Here is a 26,505-nt window from a genome sequence, read left to right on the forward strand (position 1 = left end):
GGAAACGCAAAATGACGTCAGAGTAGCGCTGTACACGCAAACGCAAGTTTCCGGCGTCGACGCGGACGCGCATGCGCACCAACCGTCTATACTACTGAGCTGAACTGTTGATCGGTTACTGCCGGGAATTAGAGCCTTTTCTCGGCCAAATTTGAACTATCATCGCTCACCACCACAGGAATTAAACTGCCATTTTTATGCGCTCCTCGAGAGGATTTCAAGTCTTGGACTCTTGAATTCATAAATCTCAGAGGATGGCTGTGCTATTGACGCATCCGTCCCAGATGTAGCCGAACGGTGAGAACATTTTGCTGCGTTCATACAGATATTTAAACACATCTGACAGCTTTTAATCCCTCCAGTCTGTCTCCACAACCGTACAGCCCTACTTTTAAGTATCAGACATCATTATATCATTAAAGCTGTTCTCGGCCTGGGAAACGCGCAGCTTGTGATTAGACGTTATCTGTGGTTGTGTTCAAAATCTAGTTGGCTCCCTACCTAGTTAGCATTAAGGTTGTGCTCGAATATGGGGTTCATAGGCCCATTTGAACGATCTTCTGCTGTCTGTCTATGTAGGGACAAATTAAATTACCTAGATCATAAGCCAAAGATAATAATTGTGATCTCGAGCCAGACTACAAGTGAACTTGAAGCGGTTATTTTACTTCCTGCTGTCTGTCAGGGCATGCCACGTCTCCTCTCCTCAGCACACCTGCACACGTGTGAAAGCCCCTGATGGTGATGATGATGATGATGATGATGACGACGACGACTTGAAGTATGACGTCATGGAGGAATACACCTGTATAGAGAGAGTTTGATTCGTCCATCTCACCTGTTCATTCACTCCAGCAATGGGAAGGCAAGTACAAAACAAGTCATTTGGGTTAAGGGGTTGATATCTGATGTATGTTGTCAAGTGGGTTGTTTAAGTTACGTGATATGGGATTTTCACTGTCACGAGATTAAAATAATATTACAAAGTAATTTTATCAGTATTGTCGTCATTTAAAATGCAGTAAATTATATGTCTGTCTTACATGGACCTGTTGTTATAAAAACTGCTTTGCCTTTAGAATTTAAAATCTCAAAGTTGTCTTATAGTGCGACTGTCTCAATCATGGTTCAATAAATGGCAACTTTTTTTAAATTAAAAAGAAAAGCATTCATGTTAATACATACCACAGGGATACTTTTGCTAGTGTCTATTTTAGTAAACATTTATTTTTTTTCATCCGTATATTTCTATAAGTGTAGGAACTTTATACATTTTGTCGTCCTCCGGTGTGACACCGTATCCTGATATTAAATCGGGCAATTCTTCTGTCAACTTTATTTAGTTGAAGGACCCCATTTTCAGGGTCATGTTACTGAGCCTATGACACGTCCTCATGCTTAGTTTTTGCCTCAGAATTGTTCAAATATTTTACCTTTTTTTGGATCTGGTGATTTCTGTTGTTCTGTTCAGTTCTGTTGTTGCGACACTCCTGTATTCTTCATTCTTTCTGTCACACCACAGGACACATTTCAGTAAAAATGTTCAATAAAAACAGTGAAAGAATTGATTTTTTTGAATTGAAGTTAGTGACACCTTATATTTTGTCAAACATCAGGCTTCACACTACACAAAACAACATGCAGTTTTTCTTCAAAAGGGATGTTCTGTTTGACCAAAATATGTTTTACTGCTTATTTTTCAACTACCCAAAAACATGATTGCCTTATTGTTATTAATGAAGTTTCTCCTGCTTGGAAAAAAACAACAACTTTAAATTGACTTGAAATAAGAATAGATGCTTTTTACTTTCTAAGTGCTCTATCCAGGAAGGGTCTTATATGATTCGTCAGTGCACCCTGTAGAAAACTCAATGAATCTCTTAATTTTAAACAAACATTTTTAGTTTGTCACAGCAATGATATTGGCATAAATAATGAATAAATGAAACAAAAAAACACCACCACCGTAGTCATGTGTATGTAACCATTATACATACTAACCACAAGCTGTAATCTTCAGTACAATGGTAACCAAAAAAAAAACCTCGGAAACCCGCCATGCAGATTTCACAACGGGTTCAAGTTGTTTACTCAAATTCGCTGCCTTGACCAACAGAAAGCTGCTTGGTTTGAAAGCTCTGTGAGCTGATCTTCACTCGTTGTTATACTGTTGACAATAGACAATGGACATTTTTTGCCTGTGAAGTTGTCCTCGCATCTTAAAGTCGGCATGAAACAGAAGTTGCGATTGTCTTTTCGTCCCAATTGTGACGTACAGCTTGTAGAGCGGGACTTGATTTTGATCCATTAGGAATTGATTGGATGGTTTTGGTTTGCTACTGGTTGATCCCATGTGAGTGACAGGTTGCCCCGCCCTCATCATCAGAGAAAATGTGATGTCTATCTGCTTACCCCCAGTGTATCCCAGATTGAGATTAGTTTGTTTCTTCAGTAGAACACAAATGAAGATTTTTAACTCAACGGTTGCCGTATAATGCACGTCAATGGGGTGTATTTCTATGAGAGTGAAAAACACAGACATACGAATCCATATTAAACCCTGCGGCTCGTGGAGACACATTGAGACACAATATTTATTTTTTTACCTCATATCAGACGAATCTCATCAAGTATTCCCAATGCCATTACTTCTGTCCAATAAGGTCAAAATCCCGGCGTGATGTGCCACTTTTTAGTGCCTACACGGATGAGTCGAATGGGGCATCTACGTAAATATATAATTGCGCCGCCCGGTACTTTGACCTTACTTGATGGAAGTAATGGCACTGGGGAACACTAGATGAGATTCGTATGATATGAGGTAAAAAAATAACAAATACTGTTCTCCGAAGTAGTAGGTCAGTGGTATGGACTTTTTGCAAACTGTTTTTCAAATCATATTTATTTGGATGTAGTACTCCATTGATTTTGGACAGCATCAAGGCCTGTACACACGGGGACGATTATTATCGGCAGCGTTTTTCGGCACGTCCGTGTGTTCACACCCAAGCGATTTTCACTGGCAATGCAGCGAGTGAGCGTGCAAATTCAGTAGATGGCGCTCCCGGTGCACAACACTATGCACCCACAGTGACAGGCGTTAGCAGCTCATCTTCTTCTTTGTCTACTTAGTTCCTCTTCATCGTATCAGTGTGTGCTTGGCAAGACCGTTTTGTACTTGAGCGCCACCAAATTGTGTTTTACTGTAACTTCAGCAGCTCCAGGCATGTGAACAAAAGCACCAATCTCATTGGTTAGACACCATGTCAAATCAAAACAAAAACTAAGCCAAGGCTTTTTAAAAATTATGCTTTTACGCCTGCCATTTTTCACGTTTGTGTGTGCGCACTCACATTGGCGCCCTTTTAGTCATGAGGCGTTAAACATTCCCAATTCAGTCCTAATGCAAAGCACGCTGAGTGAGGATTAAAAATAAATTTATGCGGTTTTAGTTAATGCAACAATGATTCATATCCTGTAACTTTAATTAAACACATTACAGTGGACTGGACACACTGTTTTAGCTTGTTTTAATTTAAAGCAGCACTAGGTAACTTTTCAACCTTCATAATATATTTTCAAGACTCTTGTGATAATACATCGACTTACAATAGGTTGAATGACACGTCTGCCATAGCTTGATGGGGTCTGTATCGTTTTTAATCGTACTTTTAAACTTCGGGTTTCGGGTAGTAACCCGAGAACAAAAAGAACTACAAAATTCGACTGCTTTACGGCATATACGTCACTTCCACCAACACACACACTTCCTTACATTCGGACGTGCGAGCCCAACTTTGTTCGTCGGATAATATAGTCATGTCCGAAGCAGCACAGACTAGGGATGCGCGATATACCGGTACTGGAAAAATACCGGTATATGTTTTATTTAAAACGGTACGATATTATGATTTGGCACATTTCGGTATATGCTGCTTTTCCGAAGTTCACCGCTAGATGGCAGCGCGCTACCCAAACTCACCCGAAACAACCGGCAAATGTGACAACAACAGATGAACAAAATGGATAAAGCAGTCGAATCTCACTCAAGATGCCCAAAACGAATGAATAAAGAGAGGAGTAGAAGTGACATTTGTAATGACTTTGCTTATAAAACTGATGAAGAACCATCAAACCTAGCCAAGAAGCATCTGTCACTATCCTGACTTTAGGACTTCTTAAGAGATCGACAGGTCAGTGGATCATTCAAACCTTCTCATTTAGACATTTTTGTTTTTTTAACACTGATCAACGCACACACAGCCTAACATAAGATCAAATATCACAATCTCCAATCTTCGTTTCAACCAATGACATTTAGATCTCATTATATTTGCACGCATACTATTGCACTATTTACATCCGCGTTAGACACAACCGACTGTGTTTAGGTGAATACTCACTAAAGACGGACATTTGTACATAATTCTGTGCATTTGACTGTTCAAGGAAACTTAATGTGTAATGTGCGAGCGTGACTAAGTGACAGGCGTGTGTGTGTGTGTGTGTGTGTGTGTGTGTGTGTGTCGTTGTTATAAGCTCATGTCTCCTGTAACTGTTATTACGAAATGCTATAAAATCTCTTGCGTGTTCAAATGATTTCCGTTCTCCATCCCGAGACGAGCGTGAAATGTTGAATCGGATTATGCAGATTGCTTAAGTGTAGTGCGATGTCTTTTGAAACCAGAAGCAATTAGCTAATTTTGAGAGATTTTTGCTGAAATTATTTCTCACAAGAAAGTTTTCAAATGACTGATTTGATGTGATAAGCTTCGCTGATTAATTTACTAATAAACATTTGTGGTAATTTCCCACTTTATAAACTCAAAACTTGCATAATTGTTCTCATTCGCGTGCAATATACCCGCGCTAATATCAGACCTTGTGGTATCGATTTAATATCGGTACTTCGGTATTAGATTGTGGTACCGTACCGAAGCCAAAATTGTGGTATCGAGCCATCCCTAGCACAGACAAATAAGAAAGAAAAGGTTTTGTTGGAGGAAGCAATAAGAGGAAACGAAAAAGTGATGTGATTAAAGGCAGGACGAGGATCAACATGTGACCAGCGTTTGCTCGTCGGCGTGAGCTGAAGGAGGCGTGCCCGACCGATGCTGTCCTGCTTGTTATGGTGATTACCTACCACTCAAACATTGAACTGAAGTATCATATAGATTCTGTAAAACAGTAACCAATAGACTACTATAATGACGCTGGCTTGTAAACGTGAGCATCGCGATTATTTGGCGTTTGAAAAAAATAAAACCCATGAAATTATATTCATATGACATGCTGAAACATAAGCCACTGACTGTACCTGGGATGAAGACATTTCACACGCGCCGCCAGAAGAACACCTGCATGTGAACTCCTCCTGCAGTGTTCAGGGGAACTGTTAGTGCTGCACCAACCCGCGGGGCGCTTTTATGAAGTTATCTGGCCCGCCCCGCACCACTGTATACGGGGTCCAACACTAGTTCAGGGTTATCAGGGTAGTCATGTCAACAAATGCAAGCGATGGCATCCCCTGTTGTAGGATGACAGAGCTTACGACAGTAGTTGAGGACATTATTTTTTCCCCAACTGTAGGGGGACCCCGAGAGCAAAAGTTACCAAGTGCTGCTTTAAGGGTTAGTTCATCAAAAAAATGAAAATTCTGTCATTAATTACTCACACTCATGTATTTCCAAACCTGAAATCAGAGCGAGATTTCTGTCAGTCCATTGAATGTCTATTTACCCAAAACTCTTGATGGTTCAAAACGTTCATAAAGAGATTGTAAAAGAAATCCGCATGAATTGAGCGGGGTTATTTGAAGTCTTATAAATGAAATCTGTTCATCATATAAAGTGAGTGTGTCTCTTGAGAAGATTTGGATTAACTGCTCAATTAATATGGATCTATTTTTACAATGTCTGATGAACTGTCAGAGTTTTGGGTGAATATACTTTCAATGGAAAGACAGAAACATCTCAGGTTTGTTCAAAAAATATCCTGATGAATGAGAGTATAATGGGTTTGGAACGACTTGAGAGTGAGTTATTATTGACCACATTTTTATGTGTGGGTGAACTATCCTTTAAGTAAATAGAGCAAGCTAAGAGGATCCAGTAACCATAGTGATACATTGCTCATCATGATTTCTTTCCCCTGCAGGATTAGTATTTCCTGCCTGTTTCCAGCATCCTGGCACTTCAGCCTGTCTCCGGTGGTGCTGCCCCGGTTCCTGCTGCCTTCATTCAGGCAGTTGCTGCTGCTGGGTCTGTTGGCCGGAGTGACGGGCCTGCTGTACCTGCTGCTGGTCACGGAGAAGGGCCAGTACAGCTGGCTAAGAGAGGACAGGCACATCCACACGTAAAGCGCCTATCAGTTCTGATCCCTTCTCTTTAGTGTTGTCAAGAGTACCGGCAGCGATACCAAATTAGTACTGAAGTTTTTAAAATGTGCGGATTTGAGCGCTGTTGAGCTGTAATCGTAAACACCTCTGACTGGCCATTGGGCTCACGCGCTCATCGTACGTGCCTGTGATTGGCTACAAGGATTAGCAGCGTTTTGAAAGAACACTGAAGTGTTTGAAAGCCAGAGCGTTTGAAGGCACAAGCAGAAGTCAACCAGTGGACCGGTAGGCTGATAGACACCTGCATTTAAACGTTCCTATCTGTGAAAGCGCTCTGTGAAAAGCGTCACTGATGTATTTTTTACAACATGCTTGTGCAGCGGTGATCGTAGTAGCCAATCACAGCCGTATTTGATGAGCGCGTGAGCACAATGGCCAGTCAGTGCTGTTTACGATTCCGCTCAACAGCGCTCAGTGCCTCATTTTTAAAATTTCAGTGCCTATTTGGTATCACGGTCGGTACTTTTGACAACACTACTCCTCTTACTTCTGTTACGGATCTCTCAGCAAAGCTAATCGTTGTGACCAATGTGTCTCCTTTAGACGTTTGGGTCGGGTGCCGGACATGGAGGCCACGGACACTAATAACCCCAATCTGAACTACGGGCTGGTGGTGGACTGTGGAAGTAGTGGCTCCCGCGTGTTCGTGTACACATGGCCCCGGCACAACGGCAACCTGCACGAACTCCTAGACATCAAGCAGATGCGAGACAAGCACAGGAAGCCTGTAGTGATGAAGATCAAGCCAGGTCAGTAAGGGAATGAATAGCTGCTTTTCCACTCTCTGGACAGTGCGAGCCAGGGCTTTCAACGGTCAGGGCTGGGCTAATAGCCTTGGGCCTGTAGCACTGAGCCCAAAACCACACTGTGTTTCACTAAAGTCCACCCATAACACCCCTCTCGAGCAATGTCACACAAACCCAACATCTCACCAACAAATGGAAGATTTATTTTTCTCTCTCTCTCTGCCTTAAGACACCAATGTTTTGCTGACCTTTTAAAGATGGTGCGGAAAGCAAAAGCTTGTATTATCATTTTGTCTGCGTCCCTGGCAAATCATGCCATTTATTATTTCTGGGTCTGTGCATCTACCTTGGGTAGTTTTGCCAAGTGCATAGTGTAAATGCAGGTATTGGATATTGTCAACAAATTGGAATTGGGCATCAAGACCTGCAGTGTAAATGCGGCCAGGGAGCAGGCGCCTTAATTGCTTTCAGATTGCAAAATAAAGTTAAAATCAAAGTTAATCTTTGTCATATCGGTAAAACAGAAAACCGTGTCAGCCTATGCCAATGATTGAATCGTTTTTTGTTTTTGTTTTCTTCTTGATTTTAATGTATTCTTCGTTTTAATTTGATAAACAGATATTAATTCTTAAATCCTATGATTTCGTCAGTTTAGTCTGCTGACTGTTTTCTGTTTTCTGTTTACTGTTTTCTCTTTAATATGGCCAGACAGATCATATCAGCCTCAGTTTAAGTGGCATGTGAAGTTGTAAACTGATCATCTCTTCCTCTTTACTGCTGTTTATTAAACATGAATGGACATCAGACTGACGGTAATACACCGTATGTTAAATGACAACTTCATAAAATGTGTCATGTCTCATGTAATTGCTGTGATTCAAACAGAAAGGCATCAATATAACAGCTTGTAAACAATAAGTCTGGCATGCACTATATTATTCATTATATCTTTTTAAACGTTTTTAAAGTAGAAACATAATTATATCATAAAGGTATTATAAAAAATATAAGTGTTAATTTTTTAATTAAAATAGCAATTGTCTCCTGCCAATTTTTACCTTTAATATTATTGTACTGACTGACAGGATTCCATGTGTGGATTACAGCTTTAGTTAAGAGATTTTATTTCCTTTGAGAAAAAATTGACATGTACTTTACCTGAAATACAGCTCTGGAAAAAATTGAGACCACTGTAATTTTTTCTTAAATCAGCATCTCTACAAGTACGGAAGCCCTTCCATTCCAATGTCTGTTGAATTCCAACACAGGCACAGGTGAATGAGGTGCTGATTAGGTGATCACCTGAACCAAATCTTATTTAAAAGGAAAAGTATAAAAAAAAACACTTCTTGTGGTCATCACTATCCTCTTGCAGTAGGACCAACTGGATGGCAAAAACAGTGATAGTAGTACCTCAAAAGTAATTGGAATCAGAAAATAACTATTGACCATGCCAAAAAAGTTGAAAAGGAAAGTTTTGAGTGAGGAAAAGAAGGGTTCAATTCTGGCTTTACTGGCAGAGGGCTACAGTGAGCATCAGGTTGAATCCATGCTTAAAATTTCAAAGACGACGGTTCATAAGAACAAGGTCAAGCAGCAGACATTGGGGACAATAAAGATACAGACCGGCAGAGGGCGAAACCAACTCCCTACTGACCAGAATGACCACCAAACCATTCGAATGTCACTCAACAACCATAGGATGACATCAAGTGACCGACAAAAAGAATGGCAAAAGGCAGCTAGGGTGAAGTGCACGGCGAGGACAGGTCGAAACAAGCACCTAGGGGCAGGGCTGAAGTCATGCTAGAAAAAAGCCCTTCATCAATGAGAAGCAAAGAAGATCCAGGCTGAGGTTTGCAAGAGACCATAAGGATTGGACTGTAGAGGACTGGAGTAAGGTCATCTTCTCTGTTTAGTCCAATTTTCAGCTTTGTCCAACACCTGATCATCTAATGGTTAGGCGGAGGCCTGGAGAGGCCTACAAGCAACAGTGTCTCGCACCCACTGTGAAATTTGGTGAAGGATCGGTGACGATCTGGGGGTGCTTCAGCAAGGCTGGAATCGGGCAGATTTGTCTTGTGAAGGACACATGAATCAAGCCACGCACAAGGTTGTCCTCAAAGAAAACTGCTTCCTTCTGCTTTGGCAATGTTCCCCAACTCTGAGGACTGTTTTTACCTGCAGGACAATGCTCCATGCCACACAGCCAGGTCAATCAAGCTGTGGATGGAGGACCACCAGATAAAGACCCTGTCATGGCCAGCCCAATCTCCAGACCTGAACCCCATTGAAAACCTCTGGAATGTGATAAAGAGGAAGATGGATGGTCACAAGCCAAAAAACAAATCCGAGCTGCGTGAATTTTTCCACCAGGAGTGGCATAAAGTCACCCAACATCAAAGTGAAAGACTGGGGATTCAAAATCAGGATTATTAGACACCAAATATTTATTTCTGAACTCTTCCTAAGTTAAAACATTAGTATTGTGTTGTTTTTAAAAATTAATGTGAACTTAATTTCTTTCCATTATTTGAGGTCGGACTTTATTGTTATTTTGACCAGTTGTTGCTTTCCGCAAATAAATGCTCTAAATTGCAGTATTTTTATTTGGAATTTGGGAAAAATGTTGTCAATAGTTTATAGAATAAAACAAAAATGTTAATTTTACCCAAACAAATACCTATAAATAGCAAAACCAGAGAAACTGATAATTTTGCAGTGGTCTCTTAATTTTTTTCAGAGATTTATATCCAAATGAATCTGTATTATATCGAAACGAAACTAAGAGCTTGTGAATTGAAAGGTGAAGTTATATATTGTTTGTAATATATTAGTATACAGTAATATATTATTTGCTGTCTTTTCAGGTATCTCCGAGTATGCATCCACACCAGACAAGGCCAGCGACTACATCAGCCCTCTGCTGAGCTTTGCTGCTCAGCACATCCCTAAAAACAAGCACCAGGAAACGCCTCTCTACATCCTGTGCACTGCAGGAATGAGAGTCCTGCCTGAAAGGTGTCTAATCACACACTCACTTCAGATGCGTGCTGTGGGAAAGCCGCCACCTGTGCTAAGAGATTGTGTTTGTTTGCAGTCAGCAGGAGGCCCTGCTGGAGGATTTGAGGACTGACATTCCTGTGAATTTCAACTTCCTGTTCTCCGACTCGCATGTGGAAGTTATCTCAGGCAAACAGGAAGGTAAGACCCACCTATGGAGTCATCAGTTCATAAATGCAAGGAATAAAAAAGATGTTGCACAAATCTCAACTACTGTGTAAAAGTTTGGGGTCGGGAAGATTTGTTAAAAAATGCAGTACAAATGCTGTGAAATGTTATTAAAATGTAAAATAACTTTTCTATTTTAACATATTAGAATAGTTTTTTTTCTGTGATCAAAGCTGAATTTTCAACATCATCCCTCCAGTCTTCATTTGCTGCTTAATTTCTGATTATCAATGTTGAAAACAGTTGTGCTGCTTAATATTTTCATGAAATCTTTGGTAGTTGTTTTTAGATTTCTTTAAAGCTACACTGTATAACTTTTTTAGTTTATTCTTAGCTAAAATCACTTAGTTCTTTCAAAAATATATGTGCTCATTAATGTATATTTACTTCTTTCAAGTAATAATGCATTCTCGTAATTTTATAATATACCATTGAAAATACATACGGGTGAGGGGTTCGGATGGCGGTCGCCATGTTGCCCCTCCATCTTGAAAGTACATTTGCCAAAGAGGGACATACCCGTAAATTCAAGCTTCGCTTTTCGCGTTTTAACACTCGATGGCACTGTGTCGAATGTGAAGAGGAGGATTGCTTGAGGCTCCTATATGATGATGGAGGATCACTCTTAAGCCCCTTTCACACTGCACGTCGGACCCGCAATATTCCCGGAACATTGCCGGGTCGCCTTCTGTGTGAAAGCAACCACGTCCCGGAATTGATTACCGAATTCGACCCGGGGCGGGGACCTAGTAACATTGCGGGATATGTATCAGAGTCGCCAAGGAAGCGGAAAAGAGAATTAAGACGGCAACGCGACAGGCAAATCAACAAGACAAAAGTAAATATTGGAGTGGCCTTTCCAAGATGGAAAGAGCTCATGAGGAGCAACGATTTTAAAAAGAACGCCGACATTTCCTGCTTTCTTCTCGACAGGTAATATTAATTCAGCCTATTTGTGTATATTGGAAGTTTTATTGTTGCTTGGCTAATTATATCATGGTGTGCTGTGCATAACGTTAACACTAGAACGACGTCTAGGATAGTTTTCCTCGCGTCAATGATGAAAAAGTATTGCTTACCTTATAACATAAATCCGTGTTCTATGACGGATAACATGAGATTAATATTTTAATTGCATTATAATTTGTTTGCCTTACGCTAGTGGTGTTGTACAATATACAGAATAACGATAGCACTGATAAAAGTTACTTTACTAAGAGCTTGCATTCGTCTGGGAACCTGATAGCTGATGTTAGCAATGAACTGGTTAAAAATAACGAAAACGTAAAACTATTATTCATTTTACATAGATTAATTTGATCATAGATCATTTGGTAAATTAAATAACTGCAAATTATAATAGTTTTCAAAAATTACCTCATCACTTGAGTTGACGCAACACTCACCGAAGAGGTCGAACTGGAAGCCATGACTAAATCGGCCACCGTAGGAGTTGAAACGAAATCGAAATTGAGAGGAGCAGAAACTATTATTCACTGGATGGTCATATACCTTTTCACCACTAGATGGGGAAAATATCACACAGTGTAGCTTTAAAGAATAGAACAGATTTAATTTGAAATGGGAATCTTTTGTAACATTATAAATGTATTTTAATGTCACTTTTGATTCATTTAATTTAAATTCCTTGCTGAATATATGAATTTATTGAAGAAAAAATCTCACTGGTGGCATTTTTTGTGCTGAATGAAAATCTGAATTCTCTGGAATTGAATGTATTTTCTATTTCTGCAGGGGTATATGCATGGATAGGTATCAACTTTGTTCTGGGACGATTCAATCATGTTGAGGATGGTAAGAGATATTGTGCCACTTTCTTCCCTTATAACATTAGCGTCCTACAAAATATTTTTTTCAGCTATACTTGTCTCCTTTCTCTTGTTTTTATATGTTCTTCTCTTGTTTCCCAGAACATGAGGCAGTGGTGGAGGTGCAGGTTCCTGGCAGTGACCAGCAGGAGACGCTGGTGCGCAAACGTACGGCTGGCGTATTGGACATGGGCGGCGTCTCCACTCAGATCGCATACGAAGTGCCCAAAACTGTAAGCTTTGCTTCTCCACAACAGGTTATTATCTGACAATTTCCCATATATTTGAAAGCTAAGTTTGGCTTTGTCATTCTCATTCTCTCATTCTTGTTCTCTTGTTACTCTGTGGTCCTTGACCCAGTCAGTGAAATACAAGGCCATGGTGAATTTTGCCGAACTGCCTTGGACTGAGATGAGCCTGCTGCATGCTCATATAGCAGCATGGTGCTTAAGCTCTGAGACGATACTAACCACTCCTCAGCATATTCATCACTTCAATACATTTGACCCCCCTCCCCCTCCTTAAGTTTTTTGTTTAATAAATAATTTTTAAAAAATTGTTCAGGACACGTGTGGAAATTTGCAACTTTTTAAATTCTAGCAAATAATTCATACGAATTTGTAGAATCTCATTCAGAGTAATGAATAGGATCCTGTTCGGAGTATCGCATTCTGAGTAATTCCGTTTAGAGAGATTTATAGGATCCTGTTCAGAGTAATTTGTAGGATCGCATTTGGAGTAATCCGTATGATCGCGTTCGGAGTAATTCATAGGATCCCATTCAAAATAGTTTGCATGACCGCATTTGGTGTAATTCGTAGGATCGTGTTCTGAGTAATTTGTACTTTCGGTCCAATGAACGTTAGCTTTAGGGGTGGACTTTCATGCCTAGTGTTTGTGTTAAACAACAAAAAAAATGTTCAGGTGACTATTTCTTACCTCTCTCTGACTCATAATTAATCAGGCTGTATTTCCTGCTGTACCTTTAAAGGCTTCTATATGTAAATTATATACGGTAACCCTGTTTATCCACTTTGGTTTATGATATGACCCCTTTAAACAATATTGGAACATCCATTTGACTTCAGATTGAGTGTGTGTGTGTGTGTGGGCATGTTTTTGCGACATATAAGGACACAATTGTGTATAATGACATAGGTATGACAGGTATTACAAGGAGAGGGTTATTTATAAGGACATTGGCCATGTCCTCACTTTTCAAAAGGCTTATAAATCATACAGGATGAGGTTTTTGAGAAAGTAAAAATGCAGAATGTTTCCTGTGATGGGTAGGTTTAGGGGCAGGGGCAGTGTAAGAGGATAGAAAATACGGTTTGTACAGTATAAAAACCATTACGCCTATGGAATGTCCCCATATGTCACAAAAACAAGTGTGTGTGTGCCATTTGGGTTTTTCTTTTAATATAATATTTGAACTAATTCTGTTTAATAGTTTAAGAGGAAATCTTTTCAGCACAAATCCTGATCTAATCTGATATAACAGGGTGCCTGCCATTGAAATCAAATGCAACCAGAGTGAAGTGTTCTTCAGTATTTTTCTGCATCTGATTTAGAGCTTGTGAGCTATTAAAGGGATGTTCTCAGATCTTTCAGCACCCTTGAAGCTCTATGTACGTCTGTCGATGTGCTGTCGAATGCCACTCAGTATTTCATATTTGAAACACGCCACAGATGCTTTTGATAGAGCTCCACTGGTTCTGAACCCTGGACATTCTTTTAAATGTACAAATATGACGCTGCTGCTTCTCGCTTTACTTGCTTTGCTGCCTCTGTGTTTAAAGAATCGTGCACTCCAGCCGCTCTTCAGAGCAGATCTGTATGCCCAGATGAAACCTCTGTTAACATCAGTTTTCCACAGCTGTCTTATATTTCTCTCTGTGCTACCAGGAAGAAATAGCCAAGAATTTGCTGGCGGAGTTTAACCTGGGCTGTGACGCTCACAGAACAGAACACGTGTACCGCGTATACGTCTCAACGTTTTTGGGTTTCGGAGGAAATGCGGCCCGCCAGAGATATGAGGAAAACCTCATCAGCACCACACAAATACAAAACAAGTACGATCAATATTTTTATTTTTATTTGAGCTAGACGATATACACTAGCAGAGCTTGACATTAACACCGCCAACGCACCAAATGCGGGTTGATTTCAGCAGTGGCATATAATATATACATTCTTCAGTTGCAGTCCTTTATAAAGGCATCTGAAATGTTGTCAGAAATATAGTTTTTTTTATACAGTTCGATATGGAAATATCTGAAATGCTTTCAATACTAATTTTCTGCAAAATAGACACGCAATACCAGCATATCTCTCTCTCTCTCCCCCCCTCTTGAAAAGCAAGTCACACACAAACCCTCCTCATTTGCTTTCTTTGTTTTATTTGCCCTGGATGAATCACTCAAACTAATGTCAAAATGCCAGTCTTGGCAAGTATTCACTTAAACACAGTCAGTTCTTTTTTAAGTGAATGTAAACACCTGAGAAAGAAAACGCATGTGTAACAGTATAATGGATCCGTACGTCAGCTCTTAAAGTGACAGCAGCCTAATAAACCTGCTGCATATATATATATATATATATATATATATAATATAAAATACCCAATGCCAACAAACCTCAGTTTGAAATCAGTTAATTGAAATCGACTGTTTGAATTGATTCACAGTAATTAATCAAACTTATGATCCTGAAGTTTAAATGACAACCAATAACACAACAGGTTAACTAGTCATTGGAAAATCAACAGTATTCATGATGTTAGATCATTTTGTGCAAATATATTGTGAACATTAGATCTGTCACCTAACATTTCTTGGCATTTTTGCATTGCTCTTAACTCTAGGCTCCTGGGTCAGCATCAAGGAGAGGGTGCAGACTCGCCCATCCTCGACCCCTGCCTGCCAGCCGACCTCCAGGACGAGGTGGGACCCCAGGACCAGAGGGTGCACCTGCGCGGCACCGGAGACTTCGACCGCTGCCGTCTGCTGCTCCAGCCGTTCCTCAACCGCACCAACGACACCAGCACATCACTTAATGGAGTCTACCAGCCACCCATCGACTTCCCCAACAGCCAGTTCTACGGCTTCTCCGAGTTTTACTACTGTACTGAAGATGTGCTGCGCATGGGAGGAGACTACAACTCCACCAAATACTCCAATGCTGCTAAGGTACACTGATGCCCTGGAACGCTAAATGAGGAATATTGACATATTAATGTTGACAAAAATTATTATACCTCAATATTTTGTCGATTATAGCCCTGTTCGGACGGTAATTGTTTCTTGTGGGGTCGTACGGTATTTTCATCATTTACAGGGTCTTTGATTTTATGCCGTCTGAATCCAGAATGTCAGTGTTTTTCTCCCACCACCTGCGTAAAAATCCCCGGCCAAATTACCTAAAGTTTTTTTACAAACACAAGGTTGTGTGGTGATTTAATTGCCGTCCGAATCCACATCTCCGAGTTTTCAAGAAGAGATAGCTTCAAAATTACCTGTTTATCCTTTTTGACCCCAGCGGAGCACCGTATCATTGCGCCTCGCTGTAATTCAGATGCATTTTAAAGATCTATAGCCTACTCTTTGTATTACTAAAAAGCTGAAAATATTCACACGAATAATCATTCATCACCGGTAGGTGGGACAACGCGTCGATGTCATCGATGACGTCGACGCAAAAAATACGTCGACGCAAAATATGCGCGTCGATTCGTCGGACCCAAAATAAAGATGGTGGCGCCGGAGAGTAGTAGCAACCATAGATATACATAATAAAGTATATTATGTAATTAAGTCTATTATTTATTATGTATATCTATGGTAGCAACACAAGTGGCTCCTCAGACTTTCAGAAGGCTTGCGGGTTGGCGCGCGGCGCGCACGGAGCAAGCGCTCTTATACACAGGTGCGCATGCACGCGTTTTGTTGTCACGGCTACATAAACAAATTTCTGCACACAGGAAGACAGATGTTTAAATTAAGTTACGGTACCGACATCCAGTTATGGTGTCCCGCCTTTGTTTTACTATCTATTAAAGTCTGCCGCGTTTAAGTTACGGTGTAGCCTGTGTACTGTCATAGCCTACATGTTTTCATAATGCAGAATATTCACTCAGCGCGCTGTCAGACAGTTTGGGGCTGCCCACTGCACGAGTGTGTGCACTCGAATGCCGTGACAGCGTGAGCTCACGCATACAATCAGTAGTAACAGTTCGCAATTATATATCCTTGCTTTTCTTGTAAACCCGATAAAATCCATGGCAATGAATGTCATCGGGGATGTTTAATCCACAAGCATTCTGAGAATTATTCCTACTTGTCGTTCACATCAATCTAAAAGTTGTCCTTTTAGGCTATAGGCGATTTTCATTCAAAGATGTAAAAGTAATTGCTATGTAGCCTATTGTATCATTTTTTTGCTAGATAAAAACATTAAAAACATATTGCAATAAATAATTTCTCTGTTTAGCGTATGAATGGGCAATCCGATCCAGTCAGTGCTGTCATTAGAGTGTGATAGCCAAACTTAACCCTTGATTAACCAGCGGCACTATTTGCTATTTATCTTATTACAATCACATGCATTTTTACATGATTTGTTATTTGTTCTATTTTTTATATCTTTGCATTATATATGCAAATGTTTACTCATTAGAAATAATCTTATCTTGTTCATATAATTCAGTGTCACCTATCAACCTGTAAGTTTTGCTGCACAGCAATGAAGATACTCTTTACAAGACGTATTGTGTCCTTAATAATGGCATCAGAATGCAGCCAAAGCACATGATGGTAATAAGAAGATGGCTATAATTAATTGTAAATCATCCAAAATAAATGCCATGATCATTACATTTTATACAGGTGTTACTATATTGATTTTGTAAATGGTGATCAGCAACCAAATATTGATAATATGGAAGTTACTGCCTTTTGCCTTGGCATGACTCCACATTTTTTGCAGACAATACAAAGGCAGAGTGCAGTAACTTCAAAATAGTGTGTGTGTGTGTGTGTGTGTGTGTGTGTGTGTGTGTGTGTGTGTGTGTGTGTGTGTGTGTGTGTGTGTGTGTGTATTTTGTTATGATTTTATTGAATGCATTGTTCTTGTATAGTCTTTTACTTTGGAATTTTAAGAGCAATAAACATATATTGCAATGTTAAGGAATTAGTTTTTTTCATTCAGATAATTAAATCAACATGTATAAATTGCTATTAGGCAATTAATGGGGAGATAATCGGTAATCGAATCGAATCGTAACCGAATCGGACAGGAAAAATTAATCGTTAGATTAATCGATGCATCGAAAAAATAATCGCTAGATTAATCGTTTAAAAAATAATCGTTTATCCCAGCCCTAATCACCGGTCAAAAGAGAAGAAAAACACGTACACATTTGAGACGAGTCGTTATTACGGCAGTAATTATCGTAGGTTCAATTTGCAACATTGTATTAACTTTTTATTTTAACAGGAGATTTAAATAATTAATAATTTCTTCTTATTAAATTAAATATGATTTTATTCTTATTATTCTAAGCATATGACATTTTTGCAGCAGATGATCATTCGACTGAGCACGTGAGCAGCGTTCCCAGGTGCGGCTCACATAACTCGCTCCTCCACCGGGAATAAATCATCATCCGAATGCACATGTTTTATCACTGAGGTGACATGCAAACGTATTTTTACGGACGTCCACATGAGAAACAATTACCGTCCGAATAGGGCTAATGATGAGGAGACAATATTTTGCTAAGTGTGTCATTGTGGCAGGTTAAGGACTGCTGTTGCAGCAGTGACAATGTAAAATTTCACATAAGTTTACATTTATTTTTACCTTTTTATTGGGACAATTTTTGTTCTTAGTTAATTAAATATAGCCTATGTATCAATTATGTCAAATTATTACATTTAATCAATAATTTCAATTAGAATAAAAAGACTCTATAGGGCTGTTACCAGTCAAATTAAATCAGTATCAATTAAATCCCTTTTTGCAGTACAGAGGAAACACAAAAGCTGTGTCTGAAGTGGCATTTAGGTGTATTTACACAGACTGTTTAATGCAGCTCAGACGAGACAAATGCATTTAACCTGCAGTTACAATTGCAAAAATAATGGTTTGATGTTTTAAACATAACACATTGATTAATTTAAAGTCGAAAAGATCCTTAAAATATGAAACTAAAACCACTAGTATGTGGCGGCAAGTCACTTTTAATTAATCATTCATTCACCAAAAACAGCGACATTTTGTCTAGTATGATAGTCACTTCATTTTGAGTTCTTGTTTGTTAAACTGTTGGATAAAATCAATACCGTATGATATTTGGAGGGGAAACAGCACACTTTGTGTAACTGCTTAACTATATCATGATATAAATACAGCTTAAAAGACGATACTCAATACAGGGGTTATTTTTTACAGCATTTTAATCTAAATGTGCTCTCGCAGTAGTCACACCTAAACTAAAAGGCTACGTCACGCAGTGTTAACTCTGTCTAGGCATGTATTGTTTGCACGTTTTTTGTAAAGCGAGAAACACTCGATAATGTTAGATTGCACATTATTAAAACCACAATTACTTTATTATCATAGACGATATACTGTATATCACACACCCCTAGAGGAAAGACAACCTTTTTTTTTACAGCAAGCGTTTTGAGGATCCCAAATGGTTAAAATTAAGTCTCTCCCAAGAATATAATTTTTTAAGTCGACATGAAGCAGAAGTTGCAGTAGTCTTTTCTTCCCTATTGCGATGTATATCTGAGTAAAAAGTCGTGTGGGACTTGATTTTGTGCATCACGAGTTTTAAGCTCAGGGAGTAAAACTAATTGGATATGCTGTTTGTTTTTAAAGTTATTATTGACCTGATCCGTTTAATTTCAGAGCTACTGTGCCACCCAGTGGAAAACCTTGAAAGAACGGTTTGATCGAGGTCTTTACGCTTCACATGCTGACCAGCATAGATTGAAGTAAGTTTAAAATACAACGTACGCCTTTATACTGCAGAGAAAATAACACATTAGTACTTTATACATAATTTAATCAATCAGTCTAGGAAAAGGCATAAATGAGCCTCCTCTCCCTCTTCCTGCAGGTATCAGTGCTTCAAGTCTGCGTGGATGTACGAGGTGCTCCACTCAGGTTTCACGTTTCCAGCGGCGTACGAGAACCTCAGGACGGCCCTGCTGGTGTATGATAAAGAAGTGCAGTGGACACTAGGAGCCATTTTGTACCGCACACGCTTTCTACCTCTAAGGTACAATATTTTTGCCTAGTTGACTTTAGCTGTACCTTTTACATAGTGCACACCATAAATGAGTACATCCCCTCTGAAACTTAACACATTCAGAAATTACTCTTTACTTAGAAGACATGTTAGTGTTCTGTAGAGCTCCAGGAAGTCTGCTTGATCATTTACCAAGGAAGCTTGGCAAAAGTATTCAGGAAAATAAGATTTTCTCATCAAAGTGATAAAATGGTGTGTTGCAAAAATGAGTAAACCCTCCTGAATGCGACTAAATAAAACTAAACTTTTGTCAACTTTTGATCAACAGGTAAGTGTGTTGAACCAAAACATTTAAAGAGAAGTCATTTATTGACAATTAAAAGTGTCATAGCCCACTGAATCATTCTCAGGCTTAATGCTGAAAACAATGGAACCACTCAGGAGACTTGTTTCTTAGCACAAAAGAGGACAGTGTTGCAAGAGGATTACCAAACCATTGTTTAAAGTGCGAAAATATAGCAAAAGTACGACAGAAATTCAAAAACAATGGACTTTATTTTGAGCTAAGTGATTTATTTATTTATTTATTTGCTAGACAAAGAGCAGGAGAAATACCTAGCAAGCGTCTGAGCCAGCAAAAGCTATGACAAGAGCGAGTGTTTATTATCTCAGAGTAAGATTCAGCCTGCAAAAGTGACATGCAAGGATTTTGTCCAGGCTGGAACTACCACCTGTAGCCAAAGCACAATAAAGTTAAATATAGCTGCAATTATCGGGGCCAAGTGCAGAAAGGACCAATGAGACATGCAAGCATGGTGACAATGGGTGCGTTTACATGCAAACCAGTAATCTGACAATGCAAGTAAACCGCGTTTACATGACTTTGTTAATAAACCGGATTATTTCCTTGTAGTGACGTCAAAAATAAAAATGTCCGTATATCTGACTCTGAGTTTTTCAAATGTTACCCCAGTTGTGATGTTAAATAAAGCGTGCGCCTTGTCAGCGGGAGATTTACGGCTCATATTATCCCTCATGCAGTTCCAGATGCAACCTTTTGACTGCACCTCTTCTACTTCTGCTACATGAGATGATGATAACAATACATCTTTATAATTTTCTGGGTCTTAAAAGAGTCTGCGTTTGTGTTATATTTGTCCTTATTTCATGCAAAACACAAGCTTGCTCTGTCTGGATGCATTTAAAGCTGTTCGATGTTCGCGTTTTTGTCGTCTATCACACATGCACACTTCAATAAGCCGACAGAAAGCAGGTTAATAAGTTTACATGCAGCGCGAAATCGAGGTAAGAGGCAAAAAACGACCTGTGTCAGCCGGTTTATGTTCACGCCGTTTATGACATTACTCCTATAAAAGAAAACGGGTTACCGCGTTTACATGACCATGTTCATTGTCAGCTTATTGGGCATAATCGGCTTAAGAACCTGCATGTAAACGCACCCATTGACAGATAAAAAGTTTGGCGTCTTTACACCAAAGCATTGCAGAGTTACAGCCTAAGGGTCAGCTTGGCATCATGCCAACAAATGTGTTGATGCATTACTCAAGAAAGGTTTGGTCAGTCAAAAAGCCTTTGAAAACTTTTTGTCAGCGTTGTCTGAGGATGATCTGAGCCAATTTTGGTGAAAATCAAACCATGAAAAAGTATGTTTTCAAAGAAAGTCAAAATGGCGGATAGGAAGTTCGAGCAAATATGCCATAATTGGTATCACTGTTCTCAGCATGACATTTAATTCTAATAAAATTCATTAAAATGTTTGTAAATGTCATTATAACTGTTTTCTCATAACTTTTTGAGTCCCTTCAGGACATGGTCCTATAACACATACCGAGTTTCGTAATGATATGCTAAAGCGTTCTTAAAAATACAGCATTTTAGGACAAAATTCAAAATGGCCAATATGGGAAAAGTGGGTATCATTGAAATGTCATATCTTTTGACCAATAGGTGGCACTGTAGTCTTCTTTTCTTTTAAACCCAAAAAATAGCAATTTGTGTTTTTCTCCCTCATAAATGCACAGTACATTAGCTACTAAACTTTCAGAGAACTACTGTTAAAAACGGCAGTTTTTTTCTTTTATTCAGCAAGGATGCATTAAAAGAAACACTAAAGAATATTTCAAATAAATAAATAATATAATAATATATATTTACATAATATATGAATGTTCTTTTGAACTTAACTCATCCAAATAAAAACTAAATTATAAAGCAGCATTTCTGATAATAATCTGATTTCTGATCATTCTCAAACATCAAATCATCATATGAGAAGGATTTCTGAAGGATCATGTGTCACTGAAGACTGGAGTGATAATGCTAAACATTCACATATTAACATAGAAAACAGTTCTTTTAAATTGTAATACAATTATACTGTTTTTACTGTATTATTTATCAAAAAATGCAGCCTTAATGTGTTAGTTCTCCCAGAAATGAAACTGTGATGTTTATCTGCTGACCCCCAGTGTATCCCAGATTGAGGTGTGTTTGTTTCTACAGTAGAACACAAATGAAGATTTTTAACTCAACCGTTGCTCCTATAATGCATGTCAATGGGGTGTATTTCTATGAGAGTAAAAAACACAGAAATACGAATCCATATTAAACCCTGTGGCTCGTGGAGACACATTGATGTCTTCAGACACGAAATGATCTGTTTCTGCGCAGTATTCCCAATGCAATTACTTCCGCCGAAGAAGGTCAAAATACCGGCACGATCATAGACATATTTACATCTATAGATATACTGTTGATATATGTATGTGTACATATTAACGTAGATGCCTCATTCGACCGCACAGGCACTAATGAAGAATGAATATATATATATATACACATACACACACACACACACACACACATTGATGTCTTAAGACACAACGATCAGTTTGTTTGTGTGAGAAACACAACAGTATTTATTCTTTACCTTATATCAGACGAATGTCAAAATACATGGATATATATATATATATATATATATATATATATATATATATATATATATATATATATATATATATATATATAAAAATGTTAAATGTCATTTAACATTTATATATATATATATATATATGCACACATACATATATCAACAGTATATCTATAGATGTAAATATGTCTATGATCGTGCCGGTATTTTGACCTTCTTCGGCGGAAGTAATTGCATTGGGAATACTGCGCAGAAACAGATCATTTCGTGTCTGAAGACATCAATGTGTCTCCACGAGCCACAGGGTTTAATATGGATTCGTATTTCTGTGTTTTTTACTCTCATAGAAATACACCCCATTGACACGCATTATACGGCAACAGTTGAGTTAAAAATCTTCATTTGTGTTCTACTGTAGAAACAAACACACCTCAATCTGGGATACACTGGGGGTAAGCAGATAGACATCACAATTTCATTTTTGGGTGAACTATCCCTTTAATGGATTTTTTAAACGGTAGTTTACACAGACTTGTCTTGAATCTAATATATGAAGTTCAAAAAAAAAAGTAAACGTGTACTTTTTTTTAACTTTCTGAGTTCACAACCCCTTTGCCCTGTAATTTAGCCTGAAGTGTCATTTTGCTAATATGAGTTCAGTGTCTCAGAGACAGACATGTAATGCTAGGTTTTTGCCACTTAATGATATTGCATGAAGCATGTTTAAAATCCTTGTTTGTGATTTTATTCCACATTTTATATCGCTATAAAGAGTATTTGAACTTTTTTTTTTTTTTTCACACAAGTGTTGTATCTCACAATTGTGAGAAGAAAAGGTTACTGTTATCTTTTTAAATGTTTCAACAAGCTTCTATATATACACAGAAAAAAAATCACATGATTAACAAAAAGTATACATTTTCATTCTGTGTACATTTCCTTAAACAATGCATATATTTTGAAAAAATGTCAAATTGTGTACATGGCAAAGTGTTGATCATTTCTTGTCTTTGGGTTGGTCAGGGACATCCAGCAGGAGAGTCTGAAAGCCTCTCACTCGCGCTGGCATCACAGCTTCTCCTTCATGAATAACCACTATCTCTTCCTGGCCTGTTTTCTGGTGGTGGTTTTGTCCATCCTCCTGTACCTGCTCCGCCTGAGACGCATACACAACCGCTCCACACTCCACCGGGGTGCCTCCGCTTCCGTCCAATGGCTGGAAGAGGGCCTGGGCTCACCAGACCTCCCTGTTACCCTATAGGGCCTGAAGCCTGTCAGTCAAACAACTGGCCAATCATGGGAGGAGGAGGAGAGCCTTCATGACACACCTCTCCGATGAAGGCAAAAAAACGAGTCCCTCTCCTACAGTCACGTCGGCCCCGCACTGGCCAGTTTTGCATTTTCCCAGAATGATTCGCAAGGGATTCTATATGACATTTTCAGCCAAGACCAGTGAACGTTTACTGTAATGTGAAGATTGCAGCTCCGAGAGGATCGCACGACAGCCTCTGATCAGCTGTGATGTCTAGTTGTTATTTATTGTGCGAGAAACGATGAGGCTGCCTTTTGGATTTTCAAAGTCACTTATCAGTGTGAAGCATTGACTATGCTTTATATACTGAACATGTCCCCAATTTAGATTCATACACATCCCAGTTTAGACGAGGTACTGCCGGCTGCTGCCTCAACTCAAGACTACGCATAATTGAACATTTATTAAATGATTTGGTTGTGCCAAAGAGAAACGGATCGAGGTTCATTTTAAAGGATGAATTTTAGACACTGAAGTCGGACTGCTCGGATATCATGAGAGAAAGCTAAACCGTTTTGGAAAATCCCTTTACATTTAGCACATTTAGAAAGTAATACGATTCAAAAGTTTGTCACTTTTTCTACCTAAACACTTTTCCATGTAATGTAAAGAGCAACATCGGTCTTGTTTTAAAAAGCACTAAGTTCATCCTGAAGGAATGTTGAGACTTTATCATTCATGTTAAAGGTCGAGTGGTAAATATTACAGTGTTACAGTGTCAGAATTACCGCTTTCTCATGGGTACTGCTTATTGCTCGTCTGTGAGTGTATATGATTGTGAGCATGTGTGTGTATGCGCACCTTGATTAAGTTTTTTTTTAAAGCCGTCACCCCTCAGACTTCACATGTATGTGAAGCTGTAAATGTCATTTAAACATGCAGAGCTCTATGATGAGAATCAGTGCAATATATTTCATGTTTTCTTGTCTTAGGGTTTAGATCACATCTTCCAGCTTCAATTTATAGAAAGGGTTCACCCTAAAATAAATTCTGGCATGTCCTCATTCACACACTCCTCCAAAACCATGTGACCACCTTCTGGTGGCTACACAAATAAAGTCTGAGGAATGTATTGATCACACTAAAGAGTAAGTTCACCCCAAATTTTTTTTTTATAAAAGTTTTTATTTACTCATTCTCATGCCGTTCCAAACCAGTAAGACTTTTGTTCATCTTCAGAACACAAATGAAGATATTTTTGATGAAAGCTGAGTTATCTGTTCCTCCATTGACAGCTACACAACTAGCGCACAGAGCATTTTAGTCCAAATTGATCGTTTTATATGATGAACAGATTTCATTTAGGCTTTTATTCACATATTAACATAGATCAGCAAACATAAGCTCAACCAAACCTGCTTGATGTGCGAGATGAAACATCATTGGTTCTTGCTAAAGCTCAAATTTGATGCGTAACACAAGAATGAACCTCATTGGTTCTCACACGTTTCAGTTTACCACAGCTGTGAGAGTTGATCAATGTTTATGTGTATAAAAGCCTAAATTAAATCTGTTCATCATATAAACCGATAGTGTCTTCAGAAAATTTGGTCTAAACCGCTCAATTCAGATGGATTAGTTTTATGATCTCTTTGTGAACGTTTTAAAGCATCAGATTGCTAGATGTGAAGCTGTCAAAGAAAGCTCTCAGATTTCATCAAAAAGATCTTCATTTGTGTTCGGAAGAGGAACGAAGGTCTTACGGGTTTGGAACGACATGAGGCTGAGGAATAAATAGGGTTGCAAAGTCTCCAGAAAATTTTTTGGGAATTTTTCAGAAACTGCAACCATATGACATAATTTCCATTTTTGGGTGAACTGTTTCTTTAAGATTTAAATTGGATAAAATAAGCACCATTAAAAAATAGTAGCACATATGACCATTAGACTATATTCAAACTATGAAGTGTTCTTTAAGTCAAACAATAGTTTTGAACACCAAAAATGAAGTCATTTCGGACTGTTTATCACACGAGCTATCATATGACTTCAAGCATGGCCACTTTAAAGACACTTCTCGTTCGACAGACACACTTCTCTTTTTTTTCTAATGAAAAATAATGACCGACGTGTTCTTTCAAAATTCACCCTTGTGAAGGTCTTGCATGTTTGGTGCAACACAAGAATGAGACTTTTCCTCGGGTGAACTTTTTTTTATGTTGTATGATTTTACATGGTACCATTACAATGCTTTTGTGGTTTAGTTAGGATGTATTATGACAGGATTCGGATGAAAAAAAGCTCCATCTAAAAGCCATTTGGGAATTGTCTGAATGGTAATCAGTGCCCTCAATGAATGTGTCGGTCCATGCATTTCAGTGCAAACTTGAAACTGTTTTTTTTTCTCAAAGAAATCCTCTGACGTGGAGGAAGCCTCTCTTTGGATGGTCAGTCACTGCTGTATATTGTTGGTATTTGTGAAAACACAAGTACCATATTCACACAAGCTGTTAAAGAAACATCAGTTCCTTCAATATTGCTGTTGTCAAAGATAAAGAGATTAAGAATTATAAGGGTGTTGTGTTTTTTCCTCTTAATGGTGCTTACTGAAGTGAAAAACTGAAAGCGGGACCCTTGCCTAGAAGACAAGTGAGTTCTTTACTGTGTGCCGGTGGTTTATTTACGATGTCCTCTGGACGGAGAGGTTAACCCCTTCTCGTTTTCACTTCTCTCAGAGTTGTAAAGAGTGACCGACCTCTGTTTTCTCATTCTTATGTTACTGAACAAACCTGAGCACATGTTAAATGACCGAACATGTGGTCCTCAGCTGTCCGAA

The 26,505-nt window shown here is 38.8% G+C and overlaps 1 protein-coding gene across 2 annotated transcripts; it reads left to right on the forward strand.

The window, feature by feature from the left end:
* Positions 1-63: 63 nt before the first annotated feature.
* entpd4 (ectonucleoside triphosphate diphosphohydrolase 4) lies at positions 64-26,254 on the forward strand. Of its 2 annotated transcripts, none has more exons than XM_067413023.1 (13): positions 64-297; positions 686-865; positions 6,157-6,354; positions 6,941-7,146; positions 10,014-10,164; positions 10,244-10,347; positions 12,130-12,189; positions 12,306-12,460; positions 14,112-14,278; positions 15,070-15,394; positions 19,122-19,207; positions 19,333-19,494; positions 23,441-26,254. In XM_067413023.1, exons 2-13 carry the CDS (start codon positions 858-860, stop codon positions 23,676-23,678), a joined length of 1,860 nt encoding a protein of 619 aa, XP_067269124.1. In that variant the 5' UTR covers positions 64-297; positions 686-857; the 3' UTR covers positions 23,679-26,254. The 2 variants fall into 2 exon arrangements, with proteins under 2 accessions (XP_067269124.1, XP_067269125.1); XM_067413024.1 differs by having other exon boundaries at positions 12,306-12,436.
* The last annotated feature ends 251 nt before the right edge of the window (positions 26,255-26,505 follow it).

This window comes from Pseudorasbora parva, chromosome 13 (genome assembly GCF_024679245.1).
Source record: "Pseudorasbora parva isolate DD20220531a chromosome 13, ASM2467924v1, whole genome shotgun sequence".
Lineage (NCBI taxonomy): Eukaryota > Metazoa > Chordata > Actinopteri > Cypriniformes > Gobionidae > Pseudorasbora > Pseudorasbora parva.

Coding starts and splice junctions, on each gene's coding strand:
- entpd4 (XM_067413023.1), top strand. Junction 12,190..12,305: donor ATTCAATCATGTTGAGGATG/GTAAGAGATATT, acceptor CTTGTTTCCCAG/AACATGAGGCAGTGGTGGAG. Junction 19,208..19,332: donor GCTGACCAGCATAGATTGAA/GTAAGTTTAAAA, acceptor CTCTTCCTGCAG/GTATCAGTGCTTCAAGTCTG.